The sequence below is a fragment of the Diceros bicornis genome, chromosome 27 (assembly GCF_020826845.1).
Source record: "Diceros bicornis minor isolate mBicDic1 chromosome 27, mDicBic1.mat.cur, whole genome shotgun sequence".
Taxonomy (NCBI): Eukaryota; Metazoa; Chordata; class Mammalia; order Perissodactyla; family Rhinocerotidae; genus Diceros; species Diceros bicornis.
Window position 1 is genome coordinate 44,060,407 of NC_080766.1, and position 16,854 is coordinate 44,077,260.

At 49.6% G+C, this 16,854-nt stretch overlaps 2 protein-coding genes and 1 pseudogene across 2 annotated transcripts in view; all 3 read right to left on the reverse strand.

Annotated features, from left to right (window-relative positions):
• Positions 1 to 16,854, reverse strand: part of TSPEAR (thrombospondin type laminin G domain and EAR repeats) — a 176,218-nt gene that overhangs the window by 130,650 nt on the left and 28,714 nt on the right. The window lies entirely within an intron of this gene.
• LOC131392942 (keratin-associated protein 12-2-like) lies at positions 6,113 to 6,523 on the reverse strand (annotated as a pseudogene).
• On the reverse strand, positions 11,584 to 11,931 carry LOC131423039 (keratin-associated protein 12-1-like). Its single transcript, XM_058570610.1, has 2 exons — positions 11,741 to 11,931; positions 11,584 to 11,695 (listed from the first exon to the last, which is right to left on the reverse strand). The coding sequence occupies exons 1-2, from the start codon at positions 11,929 to 11,931 to the stop codon at positions 11,584 to 11,586; spliced, it is 303 nt and encodes a 100-aa protein (XP_058426593.1).

Consider the following 16,854-nt stretch of genomic DNA (forward strand, 5'->3'; position numbering starts at 1 on the left):
TCTGCAGGCTACTTCCCTGGACGGCCTTTATACCCAAGCCGTGGGTGTGTGGACAACACAGGACATGATGTTGTCTTCCTTGTTTTGGCTTCTTCCAGGCCGTGCCCCAGAACTTGGCTTCTGCTGTAGATGTTGTGTTGTTTGCTTGGCTGTCACCTCATGACTAATTGCCCCTTCCTCAAGCTCTTCTTACACCTGGAAACCTGCCCAATGTTTTACTGGCTTCATCTGGATTCTGCCTCATTCCTTAACATTTCACCTGAGCGACTTTTCTGTGATTCCAAAAATGTGGGTCTCCGATTTCCCTCTCTGTGTGACTACGGTCCTGGACCAGCATCCTCTCCCGTGTCAGGAGGGCTCCACAGCAGAGGCAAGGAGAGCCGAGCGTCTCCTGGGAGCTTCATGGTAGAGTTGAGCGCTAGGAGGCACACAAGAAAGAGATGGAGACCACTCGTCCACAGGACAAGTGCACGCTGAAGGCTGTGGTCACAGAGAACTTCTGCTGGGCATGACCTAGGACCCTTGTCTGGAGGAAGCCTCACAGTTAGAGAAGTGAGATGAACACAGCCAGCGGACCTCGTGCATGGAGACGCAGCCCCACAAAGAGCAGGGCAGGATCTAGCGGGGCCCAGGGAAGTGTGTAGGGGTGAGTGGAGGGCCCCCAGGGGCCGTGGAAGGAGAGGTGTCAGCTGGTTGTGGAAGGCCAGACTCTGGACATGTCCAGGGCAGACCTGCTGGCCCCTGTGTGGCCTGCAGATGTCACCCACGGGGTCATTTAAGATTTGGGTGAGGGGGTGCCTAGTCTGCCAGCAGGTCTTGGAGCGGCCTGTTTGGGAAAGCCGAGGGGAGGGAGCACACAGGGAGAGTGTCAGAGCGAGTCTTCTCCAGCACACTCTGCCCTCTCTGGTGCTGGTGACGGTAGAATCTGGATTATGCAGTTGGATAGCCCTCTATACGATTTTAACAAGAATTCAAAGTCCCTTTAATTTCACTCTCCCTCCAACCTTGACAGTGAGGGAGCTTTGAGAAGTTAATACAGAAGATGGTGTTTCTGAAAGAGTAGCTCCTGAGTTGACACACCCAGGGCAGGATTTACAAGATTTCTCTACAGCGAGTCCCTAAACACTGACACACAGCTCAGCGTGGTAGACCCACCTCAAAACGTACACACACCTGGGCCCAGCGCACACTCACAGGAGGACCTGTTTGAGCCCCACTTCTGAGTCCTCCTCCATGGAGAGATGCCCATTACACTCTGGTCCCACCCTGCCCCCACCCACTCCTCATCGTGCCTGCAGAGGGGAGAGGATCATCAGAGGGGGGCCCCTGGGACAAGCCAGGGGACCCGCCTGCCTGCCTGCAGGGAGCAGCTGTTGTGGCCAGCTTGGGCAGGGCACTCTCAACACACAAACCCAGACCCTGTGGGTGGTCTGTGGTTTTTCAGGATGGCCTGTCCCTGATGGGAGATTCTGCCTCATTCTGTTCTAGAAGCCACCCTCTAGCCAACTCCTCCAACTGTTCTCTCAGGGATAGCAGGTGGATTGAGCTCCACCTGCCTGGTAGCCGCCTCTCTCCTCTGGTTCCACACTGAGACAAAGATGAGTGGTACCCGAAGACCTCCTCAAACCACAACCTCTGCTTCATGGACCAGGAACCTTCAGAACAGATAAGAGTTGAATACAGAGAACAAAATAACACTGGCAATACTCGATGGAATAACCGGCACAGACCAGCCGTCTCATCAACTCTACAACTGAAGGAAATTGATGAGACACCCTTTACAGGCAGTGGTCCACAAGCAACACAGACTGTGACTCCTGGGGGAAAAGAAACATACAAGATGAGCTCCACATTTGCCCGGCTCTCTGCCTGGGCTCAACGTCTCAAATGTGCAACAGTGAGCTGGAGTTTGAGCAGAACATGAGGGCCCTGCTCCAGTGAGGAGGAAGAGGTCAGTGTTGGGCAGTGGAAGCACCTAGAATCAGGAGTGGGGCATCAGAAAGAAGGGACCTGTGCTGAAGGTAGTGTGAGAGTCCTCAGTAAATCTGTGGAGGAGGGCGGGCTGTCTGATCAGGAGAAAACCTCTGGAGGCTTAATACTGAGAAGCTGCTTCAGGACTGAGAGTGGACCCTCCTAGCACCCCACTGAGATTACATACAGTTGCCCCTAAGGAGGTGGGACCACACACCAGAGTAAGACCTACCTAGACCTGCCTTGACAAAGCCCAGCCAACCCACGGCCAGATTGCCCAGGAACACAGTGTGAAAGTTGAGTCCCACCGAGGTAGAGAGCTTAGGAATCGCTTTGTGTTTTCTGCAGATCCACCCTAAGAAAGTGTAAAACCAAAACTGCACAAGTTCAGAGTGAGGACCTAGTAACAGACTGTCTGCTAGAACAGAAATCAATAATCAGTAAAAGACAATAGATGCAGACTCTAAATGTACTATCATAATTCCCAATACACAATCAAAAATCACTAGACATAAAAAGATATAGGAAAATGTAGTTCATAGTTAAAGAAAAAAATCAATCAATAGAAATGGAACCTGAGATGGTCCACATATTGGCTTGGCAAACACCGACTTTAGAGCAGCTATGATAAATATGTTTAAAGAATCAAAGGAAGATGTTTTCCAAGAATTAAAGGAAAACATTATTTCCATGAGTGAATACATAGGGAATCTCAGCAGAGAAATGGAAACTGTGAAAAAATAAGAGTTCTAGAACAGAAAAGCACAAGAGCGGAAGTAAAATGTCCACTGGGTGGGCCTAACAGCACCTCGAGGATGGAAGAAGAAAGAATGAGCAAATGTGAAGACACATGAATAGACATTCTCCAGTCTGAAGAAGAGAGAGAAAGAAGAATTAAGAGAAATGAAAAGAGGCTGTGAGACAATATCCCAGACCTAACATCCATGTACGTTCAGCCTCAGGAAAGAAGAGAATGAGAATGCATAGAAGCATGAAAGCGTTTTGAGGATATAGTGAACAATTTTTGTAAACTTGATTTAAAAAAAATACCAACTTACAGATCCAAGAAAACCCAAAGCAAGACAAATACAAAGAAAAACATATGGGCAGGTACCAGTTAAAAAGAGGAAAACCAAAAATAAAGAGAAATATCTTCAAAGCAGTGAGAGAAAAAAATCATGTTACATACAAGGAAAGGGACAAGAGCTGACTTATCAGAAGCAACCGAGGCCAGGAAGCAGTGAGGGGACATCTGTAAAGGCTGAAGATGACACTGCCAGTCAAGAATCCGAGATCTAGCCCCACCTCCCCCCAAAAATATCCTTCAAAACTGAGGGTGAAATGAAACATTTTCGATAAACAAAAGCTGAGAGGATTCCTCACCAGCAGACCTGTGCTACTAGAAATACTGAAGGATGCCCCTTGGGTAGAGTAGAAACACGCCCAGGTGGAGCGTGAATCTTCAGGACGGTAGATAGAAAAGATTCATTTTCACTCATCTAGTAAAGGACTTGAAGGCAACGGACTGTTTTAAATGTGTCCTCAGTAACTAGGTCGTATTTTGACATGTGGTCACCTGTGGCTGCCCTGAATTCTCTTTGCTTTAAGTGTGGTTTTGACCGGTGGTCACAGTCAAAGGAAGAGTGTGTGAAAGAGCTGATCTTGGAGGAGGGAGCAGCGCTGCCCTGAGAGACGGCCACTCCCTGTGACACAGCCTCACAACAGAAAATGCACGGTATCCCACGTGGAAAGAGAACAGAGAGCCGGAGGATGTGAGGAGGAACATGGAATCCACACTCCAGCCTGCAGCCTCCCGCCCTGTATAGGGGCATCATGGAATTCCGCTCTCTCCCACAAACCGCCCTGCAGGGACCAGGCTGATTGCACCCTTGGGTTGGGAGAAGAATCTGGCATGGGGAGCTCAGCCCCTCCCCCACATTCACTTCTCCTGGGCTCCACCTGCAGAGGGTTGTCGGCAGCCAAATAGTGCTGCCTGACTAGGTGGGTAATTCTGAGCTGTGATGCTGGACATCCACGGTGGTCATACACCAAAGCTGTGCTCTCCATGGACCCAAAATGACTGGTATTGTCCTCTGTCTGCCCCTTGCTCTTGTCTGTCTTGATTGATTCAAGACTTCAGGATACGGCACTATTGAACCCTGAAAGCCCCCACATAATTTAGCACAACAGTAAAGACCACGGATTCCAGAGTGAAATGAAACAGCTTCAAATGCCACTTCCCCATCTGCAGTGATGAGAACACACACACATCATGAAATCCTTCTAAATCTTCCTAATGGCACATCTGCACAAACAGGGTATCACCGACACTTTGAAGGGTGGCAAAGATTGATAACTAATCAATTCTGAGATAACCCACGTAAAATGCTTATACAGCACCTGGCACAAAGCTGGAACTTGGGACATCGTTCTTATTGGGATATCGTGGTCCTTCCCCTACCTCCCCTATGAAGATCCAACAACTTGCTCTGGTCAGTTGGGAAGACTTTCTGGACCATTGAGTGTCTAAAGCACAATGGAGGACCCCCAGTCCAGCCAGTACAACTGTGCCTTGCAGACAGTGTACCAGGTATTTAAAATTGGGGAGGACCTCAAAAATCACGATGTGGGGTCTCCTGTCCCCAGCTGAGGGTCCTTCACCATCCATCTGAGGCTCCGACTCCAGAAATCACATGTCCTCCGAGTCCCAGTGAGTCTCCAGCTGAGAAGGAGCTTCCTGAACTCAGTCAACTCAACCCAAAACTCCAGGAAGAGACCCATGGAGAGGAGAGGAGGAGAACAAGCAGGCAACCATGAGGAAGGCATCTGTATCTACGAGTACAGTTTTTCCTTCACATTCCATGTATAAGTGAGATCATATAGTATTTGTCTTTCTGTGGCTTATTTCCCTAGTCATAGTTATTTTAAAATCTCTCTCTGATAGCTCCAACATCAAGGTCATCTCTGAGTCCAGTTTTGTTGATTGCTTTGTCTCTTGACAATGGACTGATTTTTCCCTGATTTTTCAAAGGTCTTCTAAGTTTTGATTGAATAGCAGATTTCATGTATTAATTGAAATGGACATAAACAGTGTTCCCTCCTGGAAACTGGTGTGTCTCTTTTGTCAGGCCCTCAGGGTCTGTGGGAGGAGGTTTGAATCAACCTGGTCAGATATTGACCATGGTTTTGGTTTTGTTGTTATTATGATGAGCTTCAGGGTACCCAGGACTTCAGCTTCTTCTTATAGTGGGCTGCTGGTAGCTTGTGCTTAGGGCCAGGGCTGGGGACACAGCATTCTTGCTGCACCCTAAGTTTTCAGCTGCACCAGCAGGCCTGGCACACAGAGGGGACCTCAACACATGTCAGCATTTCCCAGGGGGAGACTGACACTGCTCATGCGGCTGTGCTGGCCAGGTGAGTCGGGAGGCTGGAGGCCTCTCTGGTATTCTCTCCCAGTGTCAGTCTTGAGGAGGCCCTGAGTGCCTGGAACGTGGAGGGTGAGGGTTTCTCATTTTCTGCCATTCCTCTCAGGGACGGCCAGACTCTGCTTTGTATCTGTGGTGGGACTATGTGAGAACTTCCTGCCCTCTCTCTTTTAGCAATCATTTAGGGTATTGCATAGGACCCGGGGCCTAGGCTGGTTTCCTGTCCCCCGCTCAGGCTGAGGGAAATTTTCCTCTTCCCTTCCCCAACCACAATGCAAGTTTCACAGGGTCAAAGTGGGGACAGCACCTTCCTCACCCCCTCCACCCACCCAGGGCCCCCACCTTCAGCTGAGCCATCGGGAAGAGGGCTCTTTCAGGAGCAGCTGCTGTGCTTATGATTTCTATACGCCTTCAAGGGAGGAACTTCAAAAATAAATGAAGATAAAGTAGAGGGACAAGCGGCATCAGGAAAGCATGATTTATTTGGCTCACATGGGGTTCAGTTTCCTGCTGGAGACAAAGAAGGACCCTGGGAACTAGGGCTTCTCTGAGGGTACAGGCAGGGTCACAGAGAAATCAGATCAGAGGTCAGAGGGTTCATTGAGCCTGCTTTTCATCTGCCCTGCAGAAGCTGGAGGCCCAATGAGGACTTGTTCCGGGAGGGGTACAGATGTGCACCCATCTGCACTGGGAGCAGCTGAGTAAGGGACTCGTGGTCAATAGCAGCAAAGGGAGCTACAGGAGACGGGTCTGCAGACCAGGGTGGGGCAGGAGGGCTGGCAGCACCCGGAGGGCCGGCAGGAGGGGGCCAGGCAGACAACTTGCTTGTACCTCACAGGCACACAGACGAAGGACTGGCAGGACGGGGCGACACACACAGCAGGCCTACAGCTCACTCATGTGCACACAGCTTGCCGGCAGCTCATGGGCGTACACACAGGGGGCCTGCAGCTCACTGGTGCACACTCGGCTGGCCAGCAGCTCATGGCTGTGCACACAGCTGGCTGGCAGCTCACAGGCGTGCACACAGGTGGTTGGCAGCTCACGGGCACACAGCAGGACACCTGGCAGGGGCTGGGCACAGAGCAGGCCGACTGGCGGCCTAAGGAGCAGCTGGTGTCGCACATGGTGGCATGGGGCTGGGCCGGTCTCAAGGAGGAGGGAGGTGATGTGTGCAGGCTCCTTCCCTGGGTGGCCTTTATATCCGAGCCGTGGGTATGTGGACAACACGGGACATGATGTTGTCTTCCTTGTTTTGGCTTCTTCCGGGCCGGCTCCCAGAACTTGGTTGTGATGTAGATACTGTGTTGTTTGCTTGGCTTTCACCTCATGACTAATTGCCTCTTCCTCAAGCTCTTGTTACACCTGGAAATCAGAGCTTGTCCTGAGAGCTTCAAGCTGGAGTCAAGCACTAGAGGGTGCACAGGAAGGAGACAGAGACCACTCACCCACAGGACAAGTGTGGACTAAAGGATGTGGTCACAGAGAACTTCTGGGAGAGGTGACCTAGGATTCCAGTCTGGAGGAAGCTTTACTGTTTTAGAAGTGAGATGAACACAGTCAGCAGACGTCCTGCATAGAGATGCAGCCCCACAAAGAGCAGAGCAGGACCAAGGGGGGCCTCAGGGCAGTGTGTATGGGCGAATGGAGGGCACCTGAGGGTCGCCACAGGACCAGTGTCAGCTGGTTGTGGCAGACCTGACTCCAGACATGTCCAGGGGAGCCCCACTGGCACCTGCGTGGTCTGTAGATGTCACCATGGTGTCACTTGGGAACTGGGCAAGGGGTTTCCTAGTCTGGCAGCGGGTGATTGCACCCCCTGTTTTGGCCCACCAAGGTGAGGGAGCACAGCCCCCGGAGTCCAGCAACACCTGTCCCCTCTTCCCTGGGGCTAGTGCCTGTGCAAAGTCTGTAGAGTCTCCTGTAAATCTGTGGAGGAGGGCGGGCTGTCTGTCCTCAGGACAAGACCTCCAGAGACTACACACTGAGAAGCTGCTACAGGACTGAAAGTGGACACCCCCAGCATCCCACTGAGACCCCACACATTCACACCTGAGGAGGAGGGACCACACCCACAGGAAGACCTATCTAGACCTGCCCTAACAAAGCCTAGCCAACCCAGGACCAGACTGCCCAGGGACCATTTTGGAGGTTGAGTCCCACCAGGTAGAGAGGTTAGGAAGCACTGTGGACCTTCCTCAGGGCCACCTGAACACAGTGTAAAACCAAGCCTGCACAAGTTCCAAGTGCATACTTAGGGACAGACTCTCTGCTAAATAAAAATCAACAGTCAGGAAATGACAATAGAATGCATGCTCTCTAAATGTATATCATAATTTCCAAAACAAAATAAAAAATCACTAGACAAAAAAACGTATAGGAAAACGTTATTCACAGTTAAAGAAAAAAATCAATCAATAGAAATGAAATCTGAGATGGTCCACAAATTGTCTTGGCAAACAGCGACTTTAGAGCAGCTATGATAAATATGTTAAAGGGTCAAAGGAAGGTAACTTTCAAGAATTAAAGGAAAATATTATTTCCATGAGTGAATAGATAGGGAATCTCAGCAGAGAAATGGACACTGTGAAAAAAATGAGAACTCTAGAACGGAAAAGCACAAGAGTAGAAATTAAATGCCCCCTGCATTGGTCTAACAGCAGATAGAAGATACAAGAAGAGTGAGCAAATATGAAGACACATGAATAGAAATTTTGCAATCTGAAGTAGAGAAATAAGAAATAAGAAAAATAAAAGAGCCTGTAAGACAATATCAAAGAGTCTAACATACATGTACATTCAGCCTCAGAAAAGAAGAGAATGCTACAGAAGCTTAAAAGTGTTTTGAAGGGCCGGCCCCGTGGCATAGTGCTTAAGTTTGCACACTCCTCCTCGCTGGCCCAGGGTTCCCATGTTCAGATCCAGGGGTGCACGGATGTACCGCTCATCTGTGGCGGCATCCCACATACAAAATAGAGAAAGCTGGGTACAGACGTTAGCTCAGAGCCAATCTTCCTACCAAAAAAAAAGTGATTTGCCGAAATAATGAACAATTTTCCTGAACTTGATTAAAAAAAAAAATACCAACTTACAGATCCAAGATTCCGTAAAACCCAAAGCAAGATAAATACAAAGAAAAACATATGGGCACATACTAGTCAAAAAGATGAAAACCAAAAATTAAGAGAAATATCTTCAAAGCAGTCACAGAAAAAACCACTTTACATACAAAGAAAAGGATAACAAGAGCTGACCTCTCATCAGAAGCAACGGAGGCCAGGAGGCAGTGGGAGGACATCAGGAAAGGCTGAAGACGACATCGCCAATCGAGATTCCCAGATCTAGCCCCCTGGCCCCCAAAAAATTCCTTCAAAAGTGAGGGTGAAATGAAACATTTTCAATAAACAGAAACTGAGAGGATTCCTCACCAGCAGACCTGCACTACTAGAATACGGAAGGATGCCCCCTGGGTAGAATAGAAATGCGCCCGGCTGGAGCATGAATCTTCCAGAAGGTAGACAGAAAAGACTCGTTTTCCCTCATCTAGTAAAGGACTTGAAGGCAACTGACTGTTTTCAATGTGTCCTCAGTAACTAGGTCATATTTGGACATGAGGTCATGCATGGCTGCCCCAAATTCTCTTCGTTTTAAGTGTGATTTTCAACTGTGGTCACAGTCAAAGGAAGAGCGTGTGAAAGAGCCAACCTCAGAGGAGGGAGCAGCGCTGCCCTGAGAGATGGCCACTCCCTGTGACACAGCACCTACAACAGAAAACGTGCTGTGTCCCACATGGAAAGAGAACAGAGAGCCGGGGAACGTGAGGAGGAACACAGAATCCACACTCCACCCCGCTGCCTCCCACCCTGTGGAGGGGCATCATGGAATTCCATGCTGTCTCCACTCTCTCCCACAAGCTGTCCTGCAGAGGCCAGGCTGATCGGACCCTTGGGCTGGGGGAGGAATCCAGCGTGGGGAGCTCAGCCCCTCCCACCACATTCAGTCCTCCTGGGCTCCACCTGCACGGGGTTGTCTGCAGCCACTTGTGCTGCCTGACAAGGTGGGCAATTCTGGGGTGTGATGCTGGCCTCCACAGTGGTCATACACCTAAGCCGTGCTCTCCACGGACCCAAAATGACTGGTATTGTCATCTGTCTGCCCTTTGCTCTTGTCTGTCCTGATTCAGAACTTCAGAATATGTCACTAGTGAAACCCAAAAGCCCCCACACAATTTAGCCCAATGGTAAAGACCGTGGATTCCCTAGTGAAACCAAGCACCTTCAAATGCTGCTTCCCCATCTGCATGATGAGAACATGCACACATCTCCAAATCCTTCTAAATCTTCCTAATTTTGTATCTGTACAAAAAGGGGTCTCACCTACCCGTGAGAGCTGATAAAGTATGGTGACTAATAAATTGTGAGATCGTCCATATAAAATGCTTATACAGCAGCTGGCACAAAGCTGGCACTTGGTTCTTACTGTTATTATTGCAATTATGCAGTCCCTGCAGTTGCCAGTGAGGAGCTCAACCCCGTGGCTCTCTTCGACTGGGAAGACCTTCCGGATCACTGAGTTTCCAAATCAAAATGCGGGACCCCCAGTCCCGCGAGTATAACTGTGCTTGAGCAGACAGAGGGCAGGGTATTTAAACTTGAAAATCACAACATGGAGCCCCCTGTCCCCAACTCACGGCCCTTAACCATCCATTCTTGGCTCAGACCCCAGAAATCACCCAGCCGCTGAGTCCCACTGAGTCTCCAGCTGAGGATGAGTTTCCTGAACTGTGTCACTTGAACTGGCAACTCCAGGAAGAGACACACAGAGAGGCAAGGAGGAAAACAACCAGGCATCCACGAGGAAGGCATCTGTAGCTATGAGTCCAGTTTTTTTTTTAGTTTTTACATTAGACATATACGTGAGATCATATAGTATTTGTCTTTCTCTGATTTGTTTCCCTAGTCATAGTTATTTTAAACTTTCTCTCTGATAGCTCCAACTTCTGGGTCATTTCTGAGTCCAGTTTTGTTGATTGCTTTGTCTCTTGACAATGGACTGATTTTTCCCTGCTTTGTTGAATGTCTTCTATTTTTGACTGAATATCAGATATCACGTATTAATTGAAATGGACGTGAACACTGTTTCCTCCTGGAAATACGTGTGTCTCTCCTTCTGTCAGGTCCTCAAGTGTGGGGGGTCGGGGTTTGAATCAACCTGCTTACATGTTGACCTTGGTTTGGGCTTGTCGTTCCTGTGATGACCTTCAGGATACGGAAGACTTCAGATTCTTCCATGGGCTGCCAGCGGTTTGTACTTAGGGCGAAGGCTGGAGACACAGCATTCTTGCCCCACCCTAAGTTTTCAGTTCCCCCTGAGAGCCTGGCACGTGGAGGGGGCCTCGACACCTGTCGCCCTTTCCTTGGTGGAGACTGATCCTGCTCATGCAGCTGTGCTGGCCAGGTGCGTCCGGAGGCAGGAGGGATCTCTGGTGTCCCAGCCCAGTGTCAGTCTTGAGGAGGCCCTGGGTGCCTGGGACCTGGAGGGTGAGAGTTTCCCACTTCCCTGACGCTCTTCCCTGGGTTGGTCAGATTCTGCTTTGTATTTGTGGTGGGACAGTGTGAGAATTTCCTGCCCTTCTTACTATAGTAATCTTTCAAGGTACCTCGTGGGACCCGGGGCCCGGGCCTGTTTCCCGTCCCCCACTCAGGGGGAGGGAATATTTTCCTCTGCCCTTCCCCATCCACAATGTGAGTCTCAGTTGGTCAATGTAGGGACAGCACCTCCCCACCCCCTCCATCCACCGAGGGCCCCCACCTTCAGCTGAGGCATCGGGAAGAGGGTTCTATGTGGAGGGGCTGCTGTGCTTACGATTTGTAAACAACTACAAGGAAAGAACTTTAAAAAAAAATGAAGATAAAATAGAGGGATAAGATCCATTGGAAAGCACCATTTATTTGGCTCACATGGGGTTTAGTTTCCTGCTGGAGACAGACAAGGAACCTGGGAATCAGGGCTTCCCTGAGGGGACACACAGGGTCACGGAGAGATGCAGATCAGAGTTCAGATGGATCGTTGAGCATGCTTTTCATCTGCCACTTGCAGAACCTGAAGCCCAAACGAGGACTCCTTCCATGAAGGTTACAGGTGTGGGCCCATCTGCACTGGGAGCAGCTGAGTAAGGGACTTGGGTTCAAAGGCAGCAAGAGGAGCTACAGATGGGTCTGCAGACCAGGGTGGGGCAGAAGGGCTGGCAGCACCTGGAGGACTGGCAGGAGGGGGCCACGCAGACAACTTGCTTGTAGCTCACAGGCACACAGACGAAGGACTGGCAGGAGGGGGCCACACACACAGAAGGCTGGCAGCTCACGGGAGTGCACACAGCGGGCAGGCAGCTCACAGGTGTGCACACAGCAGGCTGGTAACTCACGGGTGTGCACACAGCGGGCTGGCAGCTCACAGGCACACAGCAGGACACCTGGCAGGGGCTGGGTGCGCAGCAGGCAGCCTGGCAGCCTGAGGAGCAGCTGGTGTGGCACATGGTGGCGTGCGGCTGGGCAGGTGTCAAGGAGGAGGGCAGTGATGTCTGCAGGCTCCTTCCCTGGGCAGCCTTTATACCTGAGCCGTGGGTGTGTGGACAACACAGGACACGATGTTGTCTTCCTTGTTTTGGCTTCTTCCCGGCTGTCTTCCAGAACATGGTTCTCTGATGTAGATATTGTGTTGTTTTCTTGGCTCTCAACTTTATGACTAATTGCCCCTTCCTCAAGCTCTTGTTACACCTGGAAATCAGAGCTTGTGCCGGGAGCTTCGAGCTGGAGTTGAGCTCTAGTGGGTGCACAGGAAGGAGACAGAGACCACTCCACCACAGGACTAGTGTGGACTGAAGGGTGTGGTCATAGAGAACTTCTGCGAGGGGTGACCTTGGATCCTTGTCTGGAGGAAGCCTCACAGTTAGAGAAGAGAGATAAAGACCGCCAGCGGACCTCTTGCATGGAGATGCAGCCCCACAAAGAGCAGGGCAGGACCCAGCGGGCCCCAGGGAAGTGTACAGGGGTGAGTGAGGGCCCCTGGGGGCTGTGGCAGGAGAGGTGTCAGCTGTTGTGGAAGGCCTGACTCTGGACATGTCCAGGGGAGCCCCACTGGACCTGTATGGCCTGCAGATGTCACCACAGGGTCACTAGGGACTTGGTGAGCGGGTGCCTAGCTGGCAGTGGATCTTTGCATCGCCTGTTTAGGAAAGCCAAGGGGAGGGAGCACAGTCCCCTAGAGCACAGAGGGAGGGTGGCAGAGAGAGTCTTCTCCAGCACACTGTGCCCTCCCAGGTGCCCGTGACTGTAGTATCTGGATTATGCAGTTGGAAAACCCTCTATACCATTTTAACGAGAATTCAAGGTCCCTTTAATTTTACTCCACCTCCAACCTTGATAGTGAGGGAGCTTGGAGAAGTTAATGCAGAAGATGGTGTTTCTGAAAAAGTAGCTACTGAGTTGAAAGACCCAGGGCTGGAGTTACAAGATTTCTCTACATCGGGTCCCTAAACACTGACACACAGCTCAGCGTGGTACACGCACCGCACATGTGCACACACACCCGGGCACAAAAGCACACTCACTGGAGGACGTGTTTGAGCCCCACTCCTGAGTCTTCCTCCATGGGGAGACACCCACTACACTCCAGGCCCTGCCCTGCCCCCACTCACTCCTCACTCCCCCTGCAGAGGGCAGAGGATCCGCAGAGGGGAAACCCAGGGACAAGGCGTGGGACTCGCCTGCCTGCCTGCAGAGAGCACCTGCTGTGGTAGGCTTGGCCAGGGCACTCTCAGCACACAGACCCAGACCCTGTGGGTGGTCTGTGGTGTTCCAAGATGGCCTATCCCTGATGGGAGTGTCCTCTTCACTCTGTTCTAGAAGCCACCCTCTAGCCAAGTCCTCCAACTGTTCTCTCAGGAATACCAGGTGGATTGAGCTCCACCTGCCTGGTGGCCACCTCTCTCCTCTGGTTCCACACTGAGACAAAGATGAGTGGTACCTGAAGACCTCCTCAAACCACAACCTCTGCTTCATGGACCAGGAACCTTCAGAACAGATAAGAGTTGAATACGGAGAACAAAATAACACCGGCAATACTTGATGGAATAACTGATACAGACCAGCCCTCTCATCAACTATACGACTGAAGGAAATTGATGAGACATCCTTTACAGGCAGTGGTCAACAAGCAGCACAGACTCTGACTCCTGGGAGAACAGAAACGTACTAGATAAGCTCCACGTTGGCTCGGCTCTCTGCCTGGGCTCAACCTCCTTAATGCAGAACAGGGAGCTGGAGTATGAGCAGAACATGAGGGCCCTGGTATGCCAAGGAGAAAGAGCTCATTGTTGGGCAGTAGAAGGACGTAGAATCAGAGGAGTGGGGCATCAGAAAGAAGGGACCTGTGCTGAAGTCTCTGTGAGAGTCCTCAGTGAACCTGTGGAGGAGGGCAGGCTATCTGCACTCAGGAAAAGACCTCCAGAGGCTTAACACTGAGAAGCTGCTACAGGACTGAGAGTGCACGCCTCCATCATCCCACTGAGACCCCACACAGTCACACCTGAGGAGGAGGGACCACACCCAAGAGTAAGACCTATGTAGACCTGCCCTGACAAAGCCTAGCCAACACAGGAACAGATAGCCTGGATATACAGTGTGCAAGTTGAGTCCCACCAAGGTAGACAGTTTAGGAAACACTTTGGACTTCGCTAAGATCCACGCTTACACAGTGTAAAACCAAGCCTGGACAAGTTCAGGGTGAGCACTTAGTAACAGACTCTCTGCTAGAATAAAAATGAACAGTCAGGAAAAGACAATAGATGAAGACTCTCTAAATGAACTATCATAATTCCCAATATACATTCAAAAATCACTAGACATAAAACGATATAGGAAAATGTAATTCACAGTTAAGGAAAAAAATCAATCAATAGAAATGAAACCTGAGATGGTCCAGATATTGGCCTGGCAAACAATGACTTTTGAAGAGCAATTATAAATATGTTTAAAGAATCAAAGGAAAATATCTTCCAAGAATTAAAGGAAAACATTATTTCCATGAGTGAATAGATAGGGAATCTCAGCAGGGAAATGGATACTGTGAAAGAATGAGAATTCTAGAATGGAAAAGCACAAGAGTGGAAATTAAATGTCCACTGGGTGGGCCTAACAGCACACTGAAGATGGAAGAATAAAGAGTGAGTGAATGTGAAGACACATGAATAGACATTCTCTAGTCTGAAGAATAGAAAGAAAGAAGAATTGAGAGAAATGAAAAGGGCCTATGAGATGATATCAGAGTCTAACATATACGTAAGTTCAACCTCAGAAAAGAAGAGAATGATATAGAAACATAAAAGTATTTTGAAGAAATAATGAAGAATTTTCCTAAACTTGATTAAAAAAAATACCAACTTACATTCAAAAATCTTAACAAACCTGAAGGAAGAAAAATATAAAGAAAATCATTTCTGGGGACAAACAGGTAAAGAGATGAAAACCAAAAATAAAGGGAAAAAATCCTCAAGGCAGTGAGAGAAAAACCACTTTACATACAAGAAAAAAGACGACAAGAGCTGACTTCTCATCAGAAGCAATGGAGGCCAGGAGGCAGTGGGAGGGCATCAGTAAACGCTGAAGATGAATCTCCCAATCAAGAATCTGAGATCTAGCGCCCAGCCCCTCAAAAATCCTTCAAAAGTGAGGGTGAAATGAAACATTTTCAATAAATAAGGTGAGAGGATTCCTCACCAACAGACCTGCACTACAAGAAATACTGAAGGATGCCCCTTGGGAAGAATAGAAATGCACCCAGGAGGGCCGGCCTGGTGGCATAGTGGTTATGTTCGTGCACTCCGCTTCAGCGACCAGGGGTTCACTGGTTTGGATCCTGGGCGCGGACCTATTCACCACTCATCAAGCCATGCTGAGGCAATGTCCTACATAGAGCACTAGAAGGATGTACAACTATGACACACAACTATGTACTTGGGCTTTGGGGAGAAAAAAGGAAAAAAGGAAGAGTGGCAACAGATGTTAGCTCAGGGCCAATCTTCCTCAAAAAAAAAAAAAAGAAAGAAAGAAAGAAATGGACCCGGGTGGAATCTGAATCCTCAGGAAGGTAAACACAAACGATTCCTTTTTGCTCATCTAGTAAAGGACTTGAAGGCAACTGACTACTTTAAATGTGTCCTCAGTAACTAGGTCATATGTGGACATGTGGTCACATGTGGCTGCCCCGAATTATATTTCACCTTAGTTTTGACCTGTGGTCAGAGCCAAAGGAGGAGCATGTGAAAAAGCTGACCTCACAGACTTGTGGCTTGTCCACAGGCCTCAAGGTCATCCCGCTGTGTGATCTCATATTGGATCAGGTCCATTAGTTTTCTAAGTGCTGACCACACTTTAGCCCCTGAGACCACAGTGGTCTTCATTCTTGGAGTGACTTAATTACTATGATGTGTTAATCATCACAGGGCTTTGTGGGGGAGTCCTCACGTCCAAACCAGCTGCAGAAGGTCCCATGGGCACAGCCTCAGAGGAGGGGGCAGTGCTGCCCTGAGAGATAACCACACCCCATGAAATGGCACCCACCATGGAACAACACGCTGTGGCCAAGTAAAGAGAACAGAGACCCGGGGAATGTGAGGAGGAACATGGAATCCACACTCCAGCCCACTGCCTCCTTCCCAGGGGAGGGGCATCCTGGAATTCCATGCTGCCTCCACTCTCTCCCACAACTTGCTCTGCAGGGGTCAGGCTGATTGGACCTTTGGGTTGGGAGAGGAATCCAGCATGGGGAGCTCAGCCCTCTCACCACATTCGGTCCTCCTGGGCTCCACCTGCAGAGATGTTGTCTGTGGCCACCTAGTGCTGTGTGACTGGGTGGGCAATTCTGAGGTCTGATGCTGGACCTCCACAGTGGACATACACCTAAGCCGTGCTCTCCACAGACCCAAAATGACTGGTATTGTCGTCTGTCTGTCCCTTGCTCTTGTCCATCCTGACTGATTCAGGACTTCAGGATATGTCACTATTGAATCCCGAAAGCTCCCACATAATTTGACACAACAGTAAAGACCACGGATTCCCTGGTAAAACCAAGCAGTTTCAAATGCCGCTTCCCCATCTGCAGTGATGAGAATGTGCAAACATCTCAAAATCCTTCTAAATCTTCCTAATTGCACATCTGTACAAACTGGGTATCAATGACCTCTTCAACAGTGCTAAAGGTTGCTAATAATCATTTATGAGATGATCCATGTATAAAGCTTAGCACAGCACCTAGTCAAAACTGGAACTTTGTTATGATTATTCTTATTGTAGTAACATGGTCCTGGCATCCCCCCATTGAGGAATACAATAGCTTGGCTTTCGTCAGCTGGGAAAACCTTCTGGATCCCAGAGTTTCTGAATCAAAATGGGGTCCCCCC

Bases quoted from the DNA above. Each gene is read 5' to 3' on its own strand.
- LOC131423039 (XM_058570610.1), bottom strand. From the start codon at position 11,931: ATGTGCCACACCAGCTGCTCCTCAGGCTGCCAGGCTGCCTGCTGCGCA. The intron at 11,696-11,740 runs GTGTGTGGCCCC...TGTGCCTGTGAG, and splicing joins GTGAGCTGCCAGCCTTCTGT to CTACAAGCAAGTTGTCTGCG.